At 32.6% G+C, this 19,126-nt stretch overlaps 2 protein-coding genes across 3 annotated transcripts in view; both read right to left on the minus strand.

The window, feature by feature from the left end:
• LOC119839103 (protein unc-50 homolog) overlaps positions 1–2,270 on the minus strand; it is a 4,319-nt gene extending 2,049 nt beyond the window's left edge. Inside the window, exons 1-4 of the mRNA XM_038365300.1 lie at positions 1,860–2,270; positions 1,598–1,663; positions 995–1,115; positions 362–498 (exon numbers count right to left, since the gene is read on the minus strand). Coding sequence (XP_038221228.1) covers positions 362–498; positions 995–1,115; positions 1,598–1,663; positions 1,860–2,091 — 556 coding nt within the window. The 5' untranslated portion in view covers positions 2,092–2,270. The remainder of the gene's footprint in view (positions 1–361; positions 499–994; positions 1,116–1,597; positions 1,664–1,859) is intronic.
• An 839-nt stretch (positions 2,271–3,109) lies between these two features.
• LOC119839106 (proclotting enzyme-like) lies at positions 3,110–15,098 on the minus strand. 2 transcript variants are annotated; one of them, XM_038365304.1, is made up of 7 exons: positions 14,764–15,098; positions 7,203–7,256; positions 5,990–6,970; positions 5,467–5,659; positions 4,591–4,751; positions 4,007–4,263; positions 3,110–3,650 (listed from the first exon to the last, which is right to left on the minus strand). In XM_038365304.1, the coding sequence occupies exons 1-7, from the start codon at positions 14,825–14,827 to the stop codon at positions 3,495–3,497; spliced, it is 1,866 nt and encodes a 621-aa protein (XP_038221232.1). In that variant the 5' UTR covers positions 14,828–15,098; the 3' UTR covers positions 3,110–3,494. The 2 variants fall into 2 exon arrangements, with proteins under 2 accessions (XP_038221232.1, XP_038221233.1); XM_038365305.1 differs by having other exon boundaries at positions 7,199–7,256; positions 14,764–14,839.
• Positions 15,099–19,126: the final 4,028 nt, after the last annotated feature.

The following is a 19,126-nucleotide window of genomic DNA, read 5'->3' on the forward strand; positions in this document are numbered from 1 at the left end:
AGATTCGAAATTCAAATGTAATATTTTTTTATAATTAAGTGTAACAGTATTTATGGCCAGACTAAGTATATTAATAAACTTAGAACAGTAAAGATTAAACTAAGATACAATGTGCAAGTCGAAAGTTGAATGGCTTCTGAGCATTATAAAACAACTAGGAATAAACAATTATTTCATTGGGTCTCTCAGTCGGTTGGAATATTTAATTATTTGTTGGCAATTTGCGATAAGTTTTTTTTAAATTGATATTCCAATTATAAAAATAATAAACTATTGACAAACAGTACAACAAAGTCTCTTGTAAACTAAACATGTACATCTTTGTACTGTGTCCAAGGAGGCCATATAGAAAAGTACTTACTATTAAATAAAAGTATTTGAAAACAATGCAATAGAGATAGTGGGGGGAACATAGCATTGATGTGCACATCAAATGCGTAACCCCACTCCACGTCTGGCGAGGTGATGTCCACTCGCATGTACTTATTGCTAACATACCTGTAAATAAACAGGTTGTAAGTATAAAGTTCTACTTATTGGTCTCATTTGATTCATATTAGATCCCTCTCCCTTCCACTAACATTTATCATAATATTGAATAATACCCAGTAACGAGAACATTAAACCTGTTTCATAGCCAAGTTTTATTTATTCCCATTTTTACAACAGTCCTACATTGGTCATGAACTGCCCCAGGTCTGTATCTCTATAGTGCAGTCATGGACAGGCTGACGCTGGTGTCCCACAACACATTAAACACAAAAGGCCCTTCCAAAAGACTGGGTATTAACTTTTTGGTGTTACTCGAGTTATGGACTGAGAGAATTAATAATAAAAAGTAATATTCATTAAAAATAATTAAGCAATTTTTTTTTTCATATAAAATCACCATTAAAATAGAAACCGAAGAGTTGTTTTGGGGTTTTCTTTAATTATAATAACAATTTTTGTATTGTGACTAAATAAAATTTTGTACTGAATATATTGCACTTACCAAAGTACTGTGGACATGATTATGCCAGAGCCAATAAAGTCCACAAACACAACATAGAGCACAAACAATGCTGTTTGTCCCAATGTGAGTCCCATTGCTAAAGCGAAACATACTGAAGATACTGGAAATATAACAAAGGTATTTAATTTTTTTAAGTTTACATCCACATAATTTTATGATCATTATTATTTGAGAACCTAATCAATCTACCTGCAGTTAAAATAAAACAAAAATTATAGCTAAGCAACAGTTGCCATGGTCGTAAATTGGATAGGTGACTAGCCATTTTTTTAGCTTTGTATGCTTTAGTGTCATAAGTTCAACTTACTCTTGATAGATTATAATAAAGTATAAAGTTATTATATTACTTGTAACACTCATAAAATGTGCTGGTAAACTTCAGTCATTTTTTAATGAATTAAAAAGTTTTTAGGTTTGAGTTTGATGGAATGTTATATTCTTTGAGTGAAATATATAAAAGTTCGACTTGACTCTCTAGTGGATGATTTAAACATAAAAATGTTAAAGTTTATTGTGTTAGTTAATAATATAAATTTAATAAATACATTAAATATTATTTATAAAATAAAATAAATTACTCACAAAAGAGCCAGACACTAAGTAAAACAAGAAACGCAGGATCATCTCTCGCGAACTGTGATTTTGTATCTGAAAATGAAATATGTAAAAATGAAGTAATAAAATGAGGGAACATTCTTTGGTAATTACATAAGGTATTACAATCAACTGTGCTATTGCAAGATATTATAAATATAATAAGAAAATAAAAAGAAAATAAATAATCCTTAGCCTAACTTAGTTATAAGGAATTTATGATAGCTAGTTCCAATAGAAGGAAACTTACGTTTTCTATAGTTGAAGTTCCGAAACACTTTTTGAGGCGATACAAATAAGTAAACCATTTGCCACGCAGCGAATTCAAAGTCCATTTGATTGAATTTGAACAATCTGCGCAAATATTTGTATCGTTTTACTGCTGCACTAGCTGTTGTGGGCTGATAGTTTGCTGGTGCAGGTAGTGGTGAAGTGCTTCTAGGATAATTCGTAGGGGTAGGAGATGTTGAATATTTCATCATTATTATTTATTATTTCACTTCGAAAGTATTCAATTCCGACTTAATTATATCAACCACATATGTTTATTGATAACTGTTTTGTTTATTAATTAAGTTTAAATTATAAATACATCTTATTTACAAAATTTTATCAACATTGAAATTTGAAGGCATCAGTCATCACGTCATGCGTTTTCAAATTGTGTCAAATGTTTGTGTCATAAGTCATTGTCATATGACAATGACATATCGGATCAAACTTTAAAATTTGTTATATTGTTTCTTCATGCATGATGCTTAAGAATGAGCAATCTATATAATTTCTGTGCTTGGGGCTCACTAAGAGTTCTTTTTAAAAATACTGGTATCCTTACTGTACCGTCACAGTATACATTAACAACATTTTACACGTACACGATAATACCGACTTATACGCAAAAGTATTTATGACACAAGGAACGATAAAAAAATTGAAATTACTGTTTCCCGAATTAGTGAAGCAAAAAGTAAAAAAATCATTTATAAGACAAGGACAAGGTATACGCTTTTGCAATTGAATTCCTCATATAACAGCTTTGTGATACTAAATTCAAAAACTATTTTAAAAATTTAATAGTTCAGAGAGCCTTTTCTAGCATTAATGAATATATGGAAGAAGGAAATCCATAGAAAGCTCTTGTTTAAGAACCACCTGACATTATTTTGGCATTATTGTTATGTACATATTGGAATATATGGAAGAAGGAAATCCATAGAGTGCTGTCGTTTAAGCGCCACCTGACGTTATTTTGGCATTATTGTTATGTACATATTACATCTGTAGAATTAAAGTATAAAATTTACATTATCTTTTTAAGAGCAACTTTAGAATTTCTTGCCGGCTCTTTTCTATAGAAACTGAATAGTAGCTACTGTGTTTAGTTGTAGTATTCATTTCCTTACCGTTTCCTTTATTCTTCTCATCAATTTTTTATCTACCCCAAATTTATAAGACAATGAAAACATAATTAGAATTTATCATCATCAATGAAAGCAATGATTTAATATCACAATTTTTTATTCAATCAAATTTACAAATATACATTACACCATAAGAAAATGATCCTTAATCTTAGTATTTCACTAAGTAATGACTTCCGCATCAATAGTCGATTATTCCAGTAAGACAATAAAATGAAACATAGATCAGATAAATAAATTAAACATCAGTCTAAAGAAGCATTTAATTTCTTAATTTATGACTTCTAAATGAATATTTATTAAATATAAACTTAATGTTAAATAGTAGAATTGGTATTTGCAGACTGTTTCATTTTATTTCTAAATTATATAAATTAAAAATCATTATAATAGACTGTAAAATTCCTTCCACATCGAAAAATAATAAAATTTATAAATTAAGGTATATCAATTAAATTTAATGTTTAAGTTAAGTTCTGTTGCAGCCAACCGAGGTAGTGTGTCACACGTGTGTAGACTCCCGGGTAGCCAGGCTCGCCACACTTGTTTCCGAACGAAACGACTCCAATTTGAGTCCAGCGACCGTTTGCTTGCAACATTAGCGGACCGCCCGAGTCTCCCTGTGAAAAAAGATCACGTTAAATTTTTCTTAATATTGCTATTTTACAACTCTTACTTTATTTTATTGCTAACTTTTTCAGATTTTGTCAAAGTATAACTAGATCGAAGGAGAGGTAGTGTGAATTTAAATATGTATTGGCTATTGATAAAATCATTGATATTGTTCTCTACAAAAAGTGCTCTACTTTTTTTTTAATTTTTCTTATTATATACACATATAGAGCTAACTTATTTGTCCGAAACAATCGGAATAGAGGATTTACTAGCATCTAATCACTACAGGTATACGTAATGCCATGCCATGCCATGAACGGTAGGCCTGATCTTTTTTATCTATAACAGATCTTAACCTTACCTGACACGCATCAACCCCGCCCCTCGCGTATCCCGCGCACAGGAACGTATCAGTAATCGGCTGAAAGTACGCCCGGTCGCATTCCTCGTTCCTCCATACTGGTAACTTAGCTTCTAGTTGCTTAGAGCTCTCCCCCCCACCGTACCGGGTGGTCCCCCAGCCCACTACGGTGGCGACTGAACCGTCGAAATGCTTGCGGGCGAGTTCGCCGTGCGGAAGACAGATGGGTATCACGTATTTTGATTTTTGGACGTTTTCTGTAAACGAATTTTGGTAATGTTAATTAAAGACTTGAGTTATGTAATTGACCTCATTATGTCTTGTATATGATGGATTACCTAACAGATCGATATACATAAAGCCACTTATTCATTAAGCAGCGCTTTAATAAGCTCTATATTGAATATTTTCATCGTCTCTGGTTATATTTTAGTTTATAAATTAAAGGTAAAGGTTTGTCTAAATAAGGCAATTCTACAGATTATTTAAAACTATACGTTATTGTACTAGTTTTTTATATTGTCTATTATAGTTTATTATTTTTTTATATTATAGTTTATTATATTGTCTGTGTATATACTAACCAGCTAGAACCAAAACGGCGATATCGTTATAGAAGCCGACCCGAGAGAACTGCTCGTGCGCGCGCACCGCTGTCACGCGCAGCGTCACGGGGCGGGACGGTTCGTCGTCACGTGACAGATCTACGTCACCAAGCCGCACGCTGAACTGGCGAGCTGGGAATCTGCAAATATACGTTTTATGCGATAAAGAATATTAACATTCCCTTTATATTATGAATAATATTAGCTGTTAATCTGCAAAAAAAAAAATATAACATTTCGTTTGATATTCTACCCCAATTTTTATGTTATAATTTTTTTTTAAATACATATTAAATATTCACAAAAAAACAGTTCATACCAGTAGCTGATATTTACTCTTAGAAACAAACAATCAAATAAACTCTCTTTCTTCTTCAATTAAACGCTATTGTGATAGAAACACGTTCTACACATTTACTTCAACAATGAGAGAGTTGAAGTAGTTATATGTGTAGGTTCTAGAAACACAACATCTTACGTAGCAACGTACGTCATGTGTTAATTTTATAAAACTAATAAGCTAATAACTAATTAAACTTTAATTAATGTGTGCCGGATGGTAGTCAAATAAATGGATATAATACCACCATAAATAAATACAGTTAATATGTTACCATTTTATAAATCTTATGTTTCAGGTTAGTTCTACGAATCCTTGATTTATTTAAGAACATCCTATAGCTTTTGCAGCTTAGTATTTATTATTTTATCAACTAATTAAATATACGAAAGTGGTCTTAATATAAGTGGTGCTTTTTTGCTTATACAATCTTTCTACTTTTATTTTTAAGTTTTATTCGAATTACTATTGCCACCGATTAAATGATTCTTTTTAAATTACAAAGCTATTCTTACGGCCTTTGTTTCGAGTCCCTTGTGCAATGAGCAGCTGTGAGCACATGTTTTCGCCCCACCAGAGTGCCCCCGCACCAGAACTCTCTCCTCTTGTTCCCGTGCAAGTAGATAGCTGCCATCCAGGGCCAGGCGCCAGGTTTGGATTCAGTTCCACCAACTATACGACCTCCTTCGTCCTCACGTTGACCGCAATCTGGAAAATTATGTCATATTCATCTGAATAAGGAATAGATTTAGAGTCCGTTTTCACTATTTGCCGATTGTGTCCTCGATCGTCTATTTGACTTTTTAATTTGGATTAAGGTGTTGGGAAACCGACCATATTAATTTCTTTAAGAAATCTATTGTTGAGTACATTACTTAATTTATGAAACAACTTCTTATTTAGGCAATATTTGAATAGCACTAGTAAGGTCTAGATAAAGTTTGTTAAATGTTAAATATGGAAATAACACAATAAGTTATAACGTTAATAATAAATATTTGTATACATTACACATGGAAACAAATAGGTATAACATACCGTTAACATCAACGATGTTGGAGTAATTAGCTATAACGGGCGGTGCTACTGTATAAAAAGATGTAGTAGACGGTGGTTTCGAAGTCGTAACTGTAGTGGGCCTGGTTGGTTTTGGAGTAGTGACAGTAGTTTTCGGTTTCTTCGTTGTCAGAACCAAAACAGCTGAAGGTTTCGTTGTTGGCTTCTTGGTGGTCAAAGTGACAGGCCTCTGAGTCGTTACAGGAACCAAGTAAGTCGGTTTACTTGTTGTAGCTAACACAGGCTTTTCAACCGCTGTAGTTGAAGGCACAACTGCGTCATGTGGGCAGCATACTCCGGGTACAAATAGGTCTTTGAAACACAATGATTCCCTGAGATTAATAAGGTTTAGGAGCAATTGTGGGCAGTTACTCAGATCTTCACACACACCATTCTCTCCTTCAGGTGTAGTACACGACCGTGAGTCATTCTCGTTCAAATTAGCTGTTGCTATTTTTGTTATAGGAGCATCTGGTAAAACTCTAGGTAAAGCTTTCTTAACTATAGGCGCTATTTTATCGGTTACGTTGCGCCCGAGAACATTTTTACTTATCGTGTAGAGAGCTTGTGGTAATTGCTGGAGGTTAGAATCGGTTTCTTTTCGATCATTATTATCATTGACCACATCGACGAGATAATGTCCAACTGTGTTGATTGCTCCCAGAGTTTCAGATATTCTTGTGAATGCCGAATCTGAGAGTAGTCTACCATCGTTTGGATTTTGTATCCTTTCTGAATGAATTAAATCTACTGATGATCTACCATCATAATATTGAGGGTATTGTTCGTGGTTGGGGTCTGGTGACATGTATTCTCTTTCATGGTAATATGCTTGACTATAGGGGTTATTTTGGTAATATTGTGTCGAGTCTGAAGATCTTTTTCTTGGTACGGAATATTGATTCCAGTGCGTGTGCCTTTGTAGGTATGGTTTTATTTCATCCGTTATCCGTCTGAAGGAGACTGAAAAATAATTGACCATTATCAGTAGGTACATGTAGGCATGTGCATTCACTAGATACTTCATAATAGAAAATATAAGTAGTTTTTGTCATGACATTAGCTATAATGTTTACGTTTCATTGTAAATTTTTATAGACATTTTATAACTCTATTTTTAGTAAATGAGGAATGTATTTGTGGGAAATTTAAGCATTAGATTATATTCTTTAAAGTAAAATTGATGCGTACCTACCCGGGTGGAGAGCGGTCTGTTGACATCTAATTTGTTGTGCGATTAATGAGGTACCTGAAAAAACGAATAATGTTATTTAACGACAGCGTTCCCATTATATAATTAAACGATACATATTGAATCGCAACGTTAGTCATATATATATATATCATCGAATTAAATACAAGTAATTTGGATGAAACATTCGTAAAAACTGGATGTTTGTTATATGACCCAATTTTTTCATTCCACGACTTAATCCATGCGAAATATGACTATTTCTTATATCTTTAAACGAGTCAATTCTTGTATTCAATATATATATAATTGGAATCTCGGAATCGGCTCCAACGATTTTCATGGAATTTAGTATATAGGGGGTTTCGGGGGCGATAAATCGATCTATCTAGGAATCATTTTTAGAAAATGTCATATTCGTGTTTTATTCGTGTTTTATCGACTTAAACTTACTTTTTTAACAAATAGGAGGCGTTTGAGTAGTCCCAATTTATTATGACTCTTCCTGACATCTATTGGCGAATAATAATACTATAAATGCGAAAGTTTGTGAGGATGGATGCATATGTATGTGTGCGTCTGTTACTCTTTCACACAAAAACTACTGAACCGAATGCAATGAAATTTGCTTCGTAGATAGCTGGACAACTGAAATAACACATAGGCACTTTTTATACCGATATTCCTACGGGATACGGACTTACGCGGTTTCAACCGCGGATCACAGCTAGTTATTATTTAATTAATACAAAGTTACTTATACTTTATTACGTTATTGCTGTTTAATAATGTAATAAAAAATATAAATAACAGATACGTAATAGGTATAATTTCTGCTCATTATTTTTACTTTTATTACTGCTTAATAGTACAAACGTACTTTGAAGTTGTTAGTTACAATTTAATGTATGTACGGATCTCAAATAATTTTTTTACAGAGATAGATAATAATCTGGATTTGCACATAGGCTTCTTTTAGCCGGGTACTAAGCAAGTGACGCCACGGAATATCTCTATCTCAATGTCCAAATAGCAGTAAATAATAATGATAAATGATGCTTTAACTGACAAATGGAGTAAACACGTCCCGTTTAACGGCAAACATGTGAAAGTCGACCATTGTTAAACGGTATTTACATCTTGCGTAATTTGAAACGCGAAAATTTTCTTTGTATTGTTAATAATGACGCTGTGACCAGGTGTTTGTAAATTGCAAAGTGAATAAGGTCTTGGTTTTTGTCTTGAACTTATATTTATTTAGCTAACTATATGTCTTTAAGAAGTGCAAGTTAATCGTTGTAGGTATAACAAAAAAATAGGTGTGAATGCAGCTTTGGTTAATCCTACTAATATTATAAATGCGACAGTTTGTAAGAATATGTGTGAGTTTGTTGCTCTTTCACGCAAAATCTACTGAACCGATTGCAATGAAATTTTATACGTATATAGTTGGAGAACTAGAATAATATATAGGCAATTTTTATCCCGATATTCCTACGGGATAGAGACATACGCGGGTGAAATCGCGGGGCGCAGCTAGTTGTCTCTATATTTACGTCCGGAGATTTCGGATATTATAATTTCTAATATTAAGTATAATATAATGAATTTAAGGTCATATTATCATTTCCCAATGATACACCCTGTAAATAATCTAAGCATTGCCCTATGCTATAAATAAATACAATAATACTTAAAGATTCTCATTCGTCATTTCCAATGAACTACTTAAGCTGATGCATTGAGTGCTCTGGTAAATACGTTGATTATAAATTCATTGAATTATGAGTAAAAATAATTGCGTGTACTGGATAAGAAATAGGTCTATTTCATAACTTGTGACCTCTGGAAAATACGCTTACGCATAATATATATTTCGTATGCAATTTGTGTCCCAGTTGCATACGTAATACAGGTAACTCCATTCATAAGTAACTGTTGTGTCAAAATAACGTAAGTGGGTACGTGATATTATTAATGTTTTCGCGCGGTTTCACCCGCATAAGTCGGGATAAAAAGTTGCCTATATGTTATTCCAGTTATCCAGCTGTCTACGTACCAAATTTCATTGCAATAGGTTCAGTAGTTTTTGCGTGAAAGAGCAACAAACACACACAGACATCCATACAAAATATCGCATTTATAATATTAGTTGGATTTTTATTTGAACCCAGATATACATTCTCATTGAACTTTAGCTTCCAAAATTACATTCAAAGCCATTTTTATTATTTACACAGAACTGAATATTCTGCGGTTATTTAAGTATAAGTTTAAATAAGTTAAAGGCTGATAGTTTTGGGAATACTTTTCCAAAAAAATAAAAAAGGGAAGTAAATGTTTGCTAGCGCTTTAAAGCTTTTTAAAAAAAAAATATGTTTTTAATTTGTTTCATGAACTCCAGATATAATTTATCAATTTTGGTTTTGGTGTGTAGTGACTAAGCTTTAATTGCAGCGAAGGTTTTGTTCTCCGTATTCAGATTTCTCTTTTATTAAGCGTTTAAGTGAAACTTAATGGATATATCTGATTGAGCAAAGTACAATGCATCATGCACTATGTATTTTATTAGTTTTCGTTTTATTTTAGCCTAGTGACTATTCATTGGAAGGTACATTATAAAATTGTGGTCTAAACGTGACTTGAAATTCGATTTAATGAAAGGAGAAATGTGCAGTGGATTTGTCTCAGTATAATTTGAGAACATTGCAGTTAGTACAAAAGTATAAATAACTGTGCCATGTTAAAGGTTCTTTTTGGGTCCGTGTTAATTATTTGTTTTATAATAAGACATAAAATGAATTATAATACTAATAGAATAACTAAAACTAAAATAAAGTTATTAGATTGACAACATTGTGGTAGTCGAGCACGCTTCGGCATGAATTGGGCCAGCTCGCACCGGGGAAGTACCACACCCCCACAGAAGACCGGCGTGAAACAGCATTCTGCTGTGTTTCGCTCGGTGAGTGGGCCGGAGGCCCAGATCCTTTTCCTTCCCCTTCCCAGTCCTTTTTTAATCTCTTCCCAATTTCAAGTCGACAATCCATTTGTAGAGGTAATATAAATTTTCAATTTTTACTATATACTACTACATACTACATAGTACTAACTATGGCAACAATTTCAAAGTGTTTTAAGGTAACCTAATATACTACAAATAATACTACTTCCAATTATTCTTTTGTATAAAAAAGGGCACTGACTTCCCTGAAGGCACCATTCTAAATTCGAATACAAAAAATAATCATGTCAATCCGTTGTAAGTCTCCGACGAGACGCTCCTTGGTTTTTGGGACGTCGATAAAAAATACGCTACGACCTAAGAGTATTTGTTTACAGTATACGTCATTTGTCAAGATTCAAGAGTTTGTGCAATACAGCCTTATCCCCTGACTCATTGACATCTTAAGTGAAAGTGTTTGACGTCACTCCGCATGCTAGAATGCGGTCTACTAATCTGCGAATCTTGGATGTCGTTAGATAAGCGAAATGACTTAGAAACTAAGTAGGTCGTTCAGCTCCTTGTTATTATAGCTTAGGCTGTCGATGCACGCTCTCAATTCTAAAAGAGTTTTCTCTATAACGCACTTCTATCATTCCGTGATGACTTGGTGTTTGTCATTTGGACAAAAACACAGAAAAATAGTCTTGTGGTTCGTAATTCTAGAGTGGAGGACTGGATCAAAGCGTAATTTGGAGGACAATGTCTTTGTTAATCTTAGTTTCTAAGCGAGACGGATTCGCGACACTAAGTGTTCCGTACATATAAGAATAATTTTTATGTGAAACAGTATGAATAATTAACTTGTTACTTTAAAACAAAAGCGACGGTTACCTTCGACTTTTAGACTTTTGGAAATCGTCAGATCCACATATATAATTTCAACAATAGAGGTTCTGTTAGAGGCTAGATTGTGCTAACAATCGAGAAGTTTTGTACGTGAAAAAGTTTTGCGTATCGTAAATCGACACCTAGTTACTGAAAATTAGTTTGATCAATGAAGTCTTTGATACATCTAGCTTTGATATCAAACGTACCTGAGACTGGGAACTTTTTACAACTGAGGGTTTGTCTAGTACAATGAGTTATACCTAAAATGCATAGTTAGCTATTTTATTTCACTCAGTGATACCTGAAGTGCATGTGTCAACTACTTTATTTTACTCAATGTTCAATTATCATAGAGTTATAATACTTATAATATTATAATAAAACACACATCGCATGCCTGCAAACATTCGCGCAATGTCGTCCTACACTTCTGTGTTTGCGTATTCGTTAGAATATGTCTGACCTGCATAGGCATTCACGAAACAGCTTTTAAAATTCAATCCATTGTTCACTCATAAAGCCTTTATTATTATCTCAAAATAAACATAATTCAATTGTTAAATCATAAGACTGCTATTACACAATATATTTCAGGAACTGAATGTCTCGGTATTGTGTTTATGTTAATATATCGAATCTTACATAAGTCAGACAATGTAAACGGATGTGGCATAACTTTTCTTCAATCCGGTTCAATACAATGACACAGTAATTTTTAGTGCGTGTGGTAAGAAAGAGTAACCTTAGAATTGTGTACAGAAAATGCATGTTTTTGTTTATTATTTATAGACTTTACAAAGAGTGAAGGTTCTCAATATTATTTTGTCTATTTTACACAATGAGTAGCTTCCTATCAAAACATAAATGTATTTCGATAATTTACAAACGTTACATTTACAAACGTTGAAAAAATAAACAAAATACGAATACCACTATACAAAGTTCAATAACACCGCTTAAGTGAACCAAAAATCACCAACACGAAAGTCACACTTAAATTATGAATATGCAAAGAAAATAAAGCCCTGTACCGTACACTGCAATAATTCCGAAATACAACATTATCGCCGCGTGATTTTAAACCGGCTCCTTCATTTCTTTTGTTCCCTTTCCGAGTCAACGAACCTGGCCTAAATTTTAAACTTAATTTGAGCTGGAGTGAGAATCGAGAAGCTACGGATGCCTTCAGTAATGAAGGCTACATATAAGCTTTTTGAGCACGACAGTTAGTCGATAATAAGCTACGTAATCCGTATTGGTTACTGTATTTTTGTTAATTGGAATTATAAGGTTGAATAAAACGGGACATTGAAGGCATAAATATGTTTTTTTCTTAATGTTGTTTTATAATGTTTACTGAAACTGTAAACAATGTAGGTAGGTCACAAGTTTGTCATTGGAATTTATATTTAGTATTATGCGGGTTGAGTAAGATAATAGTTATTTAATAGAGTAATAAACATGTATTTTTTTTCTTCTCAAATAATAATTAAAATGTACGTTAGTTTACATAACACCCAACTAAAAAAATAAAGACATCATTTAAGGGTTATTTAATATTTATCAAATAAAGGACACGAGAAAAAATCTTTAGACATTATCTAATATTACTAGTTACTAGCGTTTAGAAATTATTGTTTTCTAAACGAAATATTACAATATTGGTCAAATTAGTAGACGCACCATAATTATCGATGAATATTTATGATAACGCATCTCAAATTGTTGATCAATAAATCTATTAAATACTCGTCTTTAATTGTTGTTCACGACATAACCGAACCGGTCAGTGACTCACTTTCAGGGATGCCAAGAAAGAATTTATTTTTTTAGGACTCACATTTTCGTTCTTATTTTATTGCCTAACTTCGTTACAAATATGAGGGAAGGAACATTCCCTTATGAATTGATGTATGTCTATTATGATTAAATCACAACTATATTCAATAAAAAGCAATTTATAATAACACACTAATTTGAATAACTCTCGTGAGATTCACCATAAGTATTCTTAAAAGAGACATCATTCAATATACCTTTATGCCTCAAAAAGTAATTTAAATAGCCAACAATTGATATTACTTTTTATTCTGTACCAAAATGTATAAAATGTTATTGTCGAGAACCCTGTTTGACTAGTCAATTTGCTACGATTACTAAATCTTGCAAGTGACATAATGTGTTGAGTTGATCACGCGAGGTAAGTTACGTTTGGCAGGTCGGCGTTTGGATGGGTTTTATTTATTGCTTATTTTATATACATGTATTGCGCTATTTTTTTTAGTACTTGTATATTATCTGTATCATGTAAATTCAAGTATATTATAATAATTCATAATCATTCATGCGATTATGTTTACAATCTGTATTTTATTGAGATGACGTATTCTAAAAATTTATTTAGGTCGACATATTTCAACGAAAAAATTGTGTTTGGAGTCATCTTTTGAATTTAATTCTGTTGTACTTCTGGAAGGCTTTGAAATAATATCTTCTGAATGTATCCTGAGATCTTTAAATGGTGAATCAAAAAAAAAAATGATGATTAAGCCAGAAGCTTAATCATCATTCCTAAAAGTCTCGCGTAGAAATTGTATATTATAATAGAATTAGTTACATAAAAACTGGAGCTCTCACCAAATTAGGCTTTCTTCTTATTTGGCAACGAATTTGAACGAAAAGTAGGTGTCACTTTCACTGTAGAGTGTTTAATTACAAAAATGGACAAATGGACAAAGTGCCAAGTTATTTCGTAACGTAAGGAAAGTTATACCTACCACCCAGAGGCTTAATTTTTATACCTTTTTCACCGACTTTAAACAGTCTTTTCTATTTTTGTAGTTGCATTCTCTTCTCTATATATGCTTATGTATGTTAATATATGAGATGCAAGTGTGACTGATCAATGAACGCACAGCCCCAACTACTGGACCGATCGGGTTGAAATATGGCATGGAGATAGCTACTATGGCGTACGCTTACCCTAAGAAAGTCTTTTTATATTTAAATTCGACCCCAAGTGGATAAAACAGGGGATGAAAATCTGTACCAAATTTATTTTGATCACACGGACGAAGCTGCGAGCGAAAGCTAGTTTTATGTACGTTCATGGAATATGCATTAAAATTGTATTGTGTGAAAAATATCTCGAAGGAAACTTTACGCTTACAAAGGAACAGTGAGGGCGTGTGTGGGAGTAGATAATGAAGACAGAGAGAATAAATAACAAAAGTTACATTATTATCTTTTAAAAATAGATAAAAGCTATTGCTTATGGAACGCTAATAGGTTCCCTTTGAATAATAAGAATAAAAAAGTAATAATATGTTCATCATGCTTACTAATTAAGATGTTATTTGGCACACTTATTTGGTAAAAAAACATGTTTATTAAAATTAGATGAAAGATTAATTAAAAAAAAATGATTGTTCTGTTTTAGCGAAATGGCGCTAGTGGCTTGTATTCTGTAAATTAGCCTAAACCTGGAAAAAAAAGAGCTAGACATTTTTGTGAACAATTCTTTTCACTCTTATATGCAACTTTTGCCTACGTTAATATTTTCTATTTAAACGTGTCCATTTGTTTTCTTTTCAATAAAAAATTCCTCGTGCTTTTCTATGATAACAGCATATATTTTTTAAGTTTTAAGGATTTGTGGTAACATAAAATAAATAGGAAAGCATTTTTTTAACATAGATTACAGTTGCGACAAAATGGAGGTCAACTTACCAAAAACAATAAAAAAAACTGTATCTATGGCACGGCACTTCCCTAAACGCACAATGTCCGCCATAACGTCTGATCTAATGTTTACGTCACTACACTTTCACTACGAACGTTTGTAACATCGTATAATCACTTATGAAACGGGGGCTCTGCACTCACAGGCAAGTTCAACGCCACGACCAAAAGAAAAATTAAAAAAAAAAAAATGTTATGTCAAAAATGCACCGTGTGGTTTTGGAGGGAATGTTGAGGTGTCTGTCAGATGGAATTTTTTTGAATTTGAAAAAAACGTGTTTCGCGCTCACTTTCATGGCGCGTTATGCGGCGCGCGCGTTTTGGTTCTTGCTTTTACTTTCAAACAATCAGAGGGGAGCGCATCAAATCTTTGATGATATTCAGATTTTAAAAGGGCCACTTCTATGATTCATTGTATTGTGGTTTGTACCATCCGTAAATGCATAATAAGTACGTCCCAGATTGAGAGAGATCTGTGTTATGAAATACGGTTACAAGGATTAAATCACATCATCAGTAAAACGAAACTTTATCCTTTTTACTTTAATATTTTGATAACATTTTTAACTTACTCACAGTTGTTATTTTTGCCCCTTTTTAAATGTATATAATATTGACACTGCAATAACTTCACATATTGTTGCCATTAATAGGCCAAAATGTACCCACACAAATTAATTGTTTCTTGCCCTATTTCCTCACAATAATTTCAAAATTATAAGCTATTGCAGTTCTGATGATCTATAAGGAGCAGTTAAGTTGGTGCAATGGAATACTAAATACTTTTTTTAATAAAAATGAAATCGCCTTCAAATTGTCATTTCTAGATCAGTTCATCCAGTAGAAAGTTATGAGGAAACAAATAAGGTAATACTGATGAATTCAGATCATTCTTCTTTTTTCGAAGTCGGTTGAAAAAAAACACTTCTTGTATGTATAAATGCAAGAGTATATTGAATTAATGTATAGTACTTGCCAAAGCTTTCTAGAAAATCCATTTATCAATATTACTGAAGTAAATGCTATTTCTTTGTACAGTTCTTTTAAATAATTGACTAATCTATATCCTAGACATTTCACGCTGCGCCATCTAGTGTCAATCCTTATAAACGCTTAAACATGCATGGCATTAAAACACATTACTGAAGCACACTTTAATACATTATTTAAATACACGTTACAGCTATATACTGTGTGAAAACATTAATACAAGATACCAAAAATAAATTTAATATATCCAATATATCTTAAACACGATTTATACAAAAAAAAATTGTAGATAGTTAGGTGCTCTAACCTACAGAATGTTTTATAAAATCATAACACAAAGTCTAGTATAGTATTTTGTTATGTGTGATAAAGTGTTTAAAATCTTCATCGCAAATGCATATAAAAGTTGTCATAACGTCAATTAATGTGTTTTTTTTTAAATATAATATTTGTTTTGAAGTTCTTTTTTATCAATTTATTTACAATATCAAAATGCTTTTATCAACCAGTATTATCTTGCTTTAAATTTTCTATGTCTAAACATTTACTGGGCTAATACAATTTTTACTATTGGATATTTGGTCTAGTACTTCTGCAAACCTTCTGCTGTAGTATTCAGTATGAATATCTGTTGCGCCATCTTGTACTTAAAATTTTGTCCCTCCATCCCACAACACGGATAAATGGAACCTTCGAGACGGGCCCAGATGTTTCCCTGTATTGCAATGACAATAAAAATCAAAGGAAAATCTCAAAATATAAACAGAAACATGACAATATCGCGTGTAAAACCCACATCTCGCAACTCCACCATTTGTGGAGCTGTTGCAAAACATAAGGTCCGGCATGATGACACTGAAGTTTCTATTTTGTTTTTATTATACACGCCTAACTAACTCTTTCTTAATCTCAATATAAGGTATGTTTTTACTAGCTGTCTCGCTTTCAACGATTTATTCACTTGTATTCAATATAAAAAGTGAAGTCCCGTGCCCCCTACTGGGGTATGGGGCAGATAATGTACACCTGTTTCACTGACCGATTTTCTTTGCGGACAAGTAGGTGATCAGCCTTCTGTGTCCTGCCAGACCGAGACATTTTTTTTTGTGCGTCCCCACCGGGAATTGAACCCAGGACCCCTCGATTTTACGCTCACGCGTTAACCACTGTGCCAAGGAGGCGGTCATTGTATTCAATATAGCATACAAATATATGCCCCGTATAGCATACTTATGTACATTCAGTTTTGTTTCGTTTAAAAAACCTAGATTTTTTTTTAATATTTCGTATGTCTTGTATGTATTTCAGAAAATTTAATTCATTCCGTTCAGCATTTCATGCTTAAAAACTAAACAGAATTATTTATGTATTTATTATATTTTTTTCACAGTGATGATGTCATTTGGCTGTTCAATTGAAAACCAGGTACAAACTACGATTAAATAAAAATAAAAAAATAAACGTTTTGATTTGAAAACCCTGAGGAAATTATACAAGGAAGGCTTTCGCAAGAATTTTACATGCATCTTTATAAACGAAAAGTTTATCGCATTAAGATTTCAAGCATGACTGTCAGAAACGCTCTTCATCCAGTAAAAGGCTTATATTGACCTAAATTCCATTATGTTTCTCACAATATAGGAAGATGGGGAAGACGATTGATCGTCGATGACATCCATCCTGTCTTTTGTGTGAACTTTATTGAAGTGCCGCCTTTTATACTTACCTGCCATTTCTGGGTCATACTTTACATAAATGAAAAAATATTACTATTATTGAGTACTAGCTGCGCCCCGTGGTTGACCCGCGTAAGTCCGTATCCGGAATTTCGGGGTATAAAGTTGCCTATAAGTTATTCTGGTTGTCCAGCTATCTACGTGCCAAATTTGATTGCAATCGATTTAGAAGTTTTTGCGTGAGTAACAAAGACACACACATCCTTACAAACTTTCGCATGTATAATATTAGTAGGATACGATTTGGCTAAGCTTTATTGATGCAGTTTATAGGCTACAGGCTTGAACGTCTCTCTCTTATCCTATGCTTTTGATTCTGGCCCTCATTTACGCACGAAATTGTTAATGTATTTCGAATCAGCGTCTATCTTCGATTATTATTGTGTGTTTTTCGATCAATCTATAGACGGTTGAAGGTACATAGAATTATTTTAAACCAAAATACATGTTATGAAACATATTTCTTTTTTTCCCTTCGTTATTATTGCTGCTGTAATAAGCTTACTAACATAAAAAAGGTTTTTAACAGTAAAAATAGTAATAAGTGTTATCGTTATTTTTTCTGAATCTTTGTCACAAACATCATATATTATTTAAAATCATGTAGCACTTGTGTTTTATCTTTAAGTCCAAATGTAGGCGGTACATTTGTATGATAAAAATGTTATGCAATTTATTTGTGCACGCCTGCCATATTATTCAAAGCAAATGTCGTTCAACGCGAAATATTATATATGATGATATCATGTAGGCGGGAATATTTTAGTACTATGCGTATAACCTGAGTTATATACTAAAATAAATGTATCATTATATTTTGTGTATAATTTCATGTCGATTTATAAATACGTGAGTTACATAAACTTGTTTTTTCATAATATTCGCATTACACGTATTTTAATTACCTAATGATAAATGCATGTTTTTTGAAATTATGCCTGAAAGTCACGCATTATTTGACGAACTAATAAACATTAGGGATATAAAAAAGTACCACTCAATATAGCAAATTGCATAGTTTAGGTACCTACTAGTTAATTTGCTATTATGTAACTACCAAGGACAGTTGCAATTGTAAATCACACAATCTTTATATTCGAAAACTTGTATTATGTATTTAAACTTTTCATAACAATACAAACAATACATAAGCGTTTCAATTAAAGTCAAATTGCTTTTAAGCTCCAAATAAATTTTTTGTCAATTAATAAATAATACAATTAAATGGGAAAGTGATTCTCTCGTTTTCCATCCGTCAAAAATAATAGAATCTTGCTGATTCTATTATTTTTGAGAATCTTGCTATTTCAGGAAATCAAAATTGCCAACAAAGAATTAATCTAAACATCTAACCAAAACCTAAAATCTGTGCTACAAACTATCTCATTCACAAATGCAATATATTACATGTGAAATGAATTTTCTAACATCGCGTTGCATTACAGAGGAAACTTAATTACGGTCCTCTTGCCTCCATGTACATCCGCTTTGATACAGCTCTCAGAGTGCACAGTAATTAAGTTATTTATGTTTGCAGTACCTAGTGCTTCTGTGTTCAATATTTCATGTAAACCTTGTTGCAAGATGGGAGACAATTGAATTCTGCGTTGATTGTTTTTGTGTAT

This window comes from Zerene cesonia, unplaced genomic scaffold (genome assembly GCF_012273895.1).
Source record: "Zerene cesonia ecotype Mississippi unplaced genomic scaffold, Zerene_cesonia_1.1 Zces_u008, whole genome shotgun sequence".
In the NCBI taxonomy this organism is placed as follows: domain Eukaryota; kingdom Metazoa; phylum Arthropoda; class Insecta; order Lepidoptera; family Pieridae; genus Zerene; species Zerene cesonia.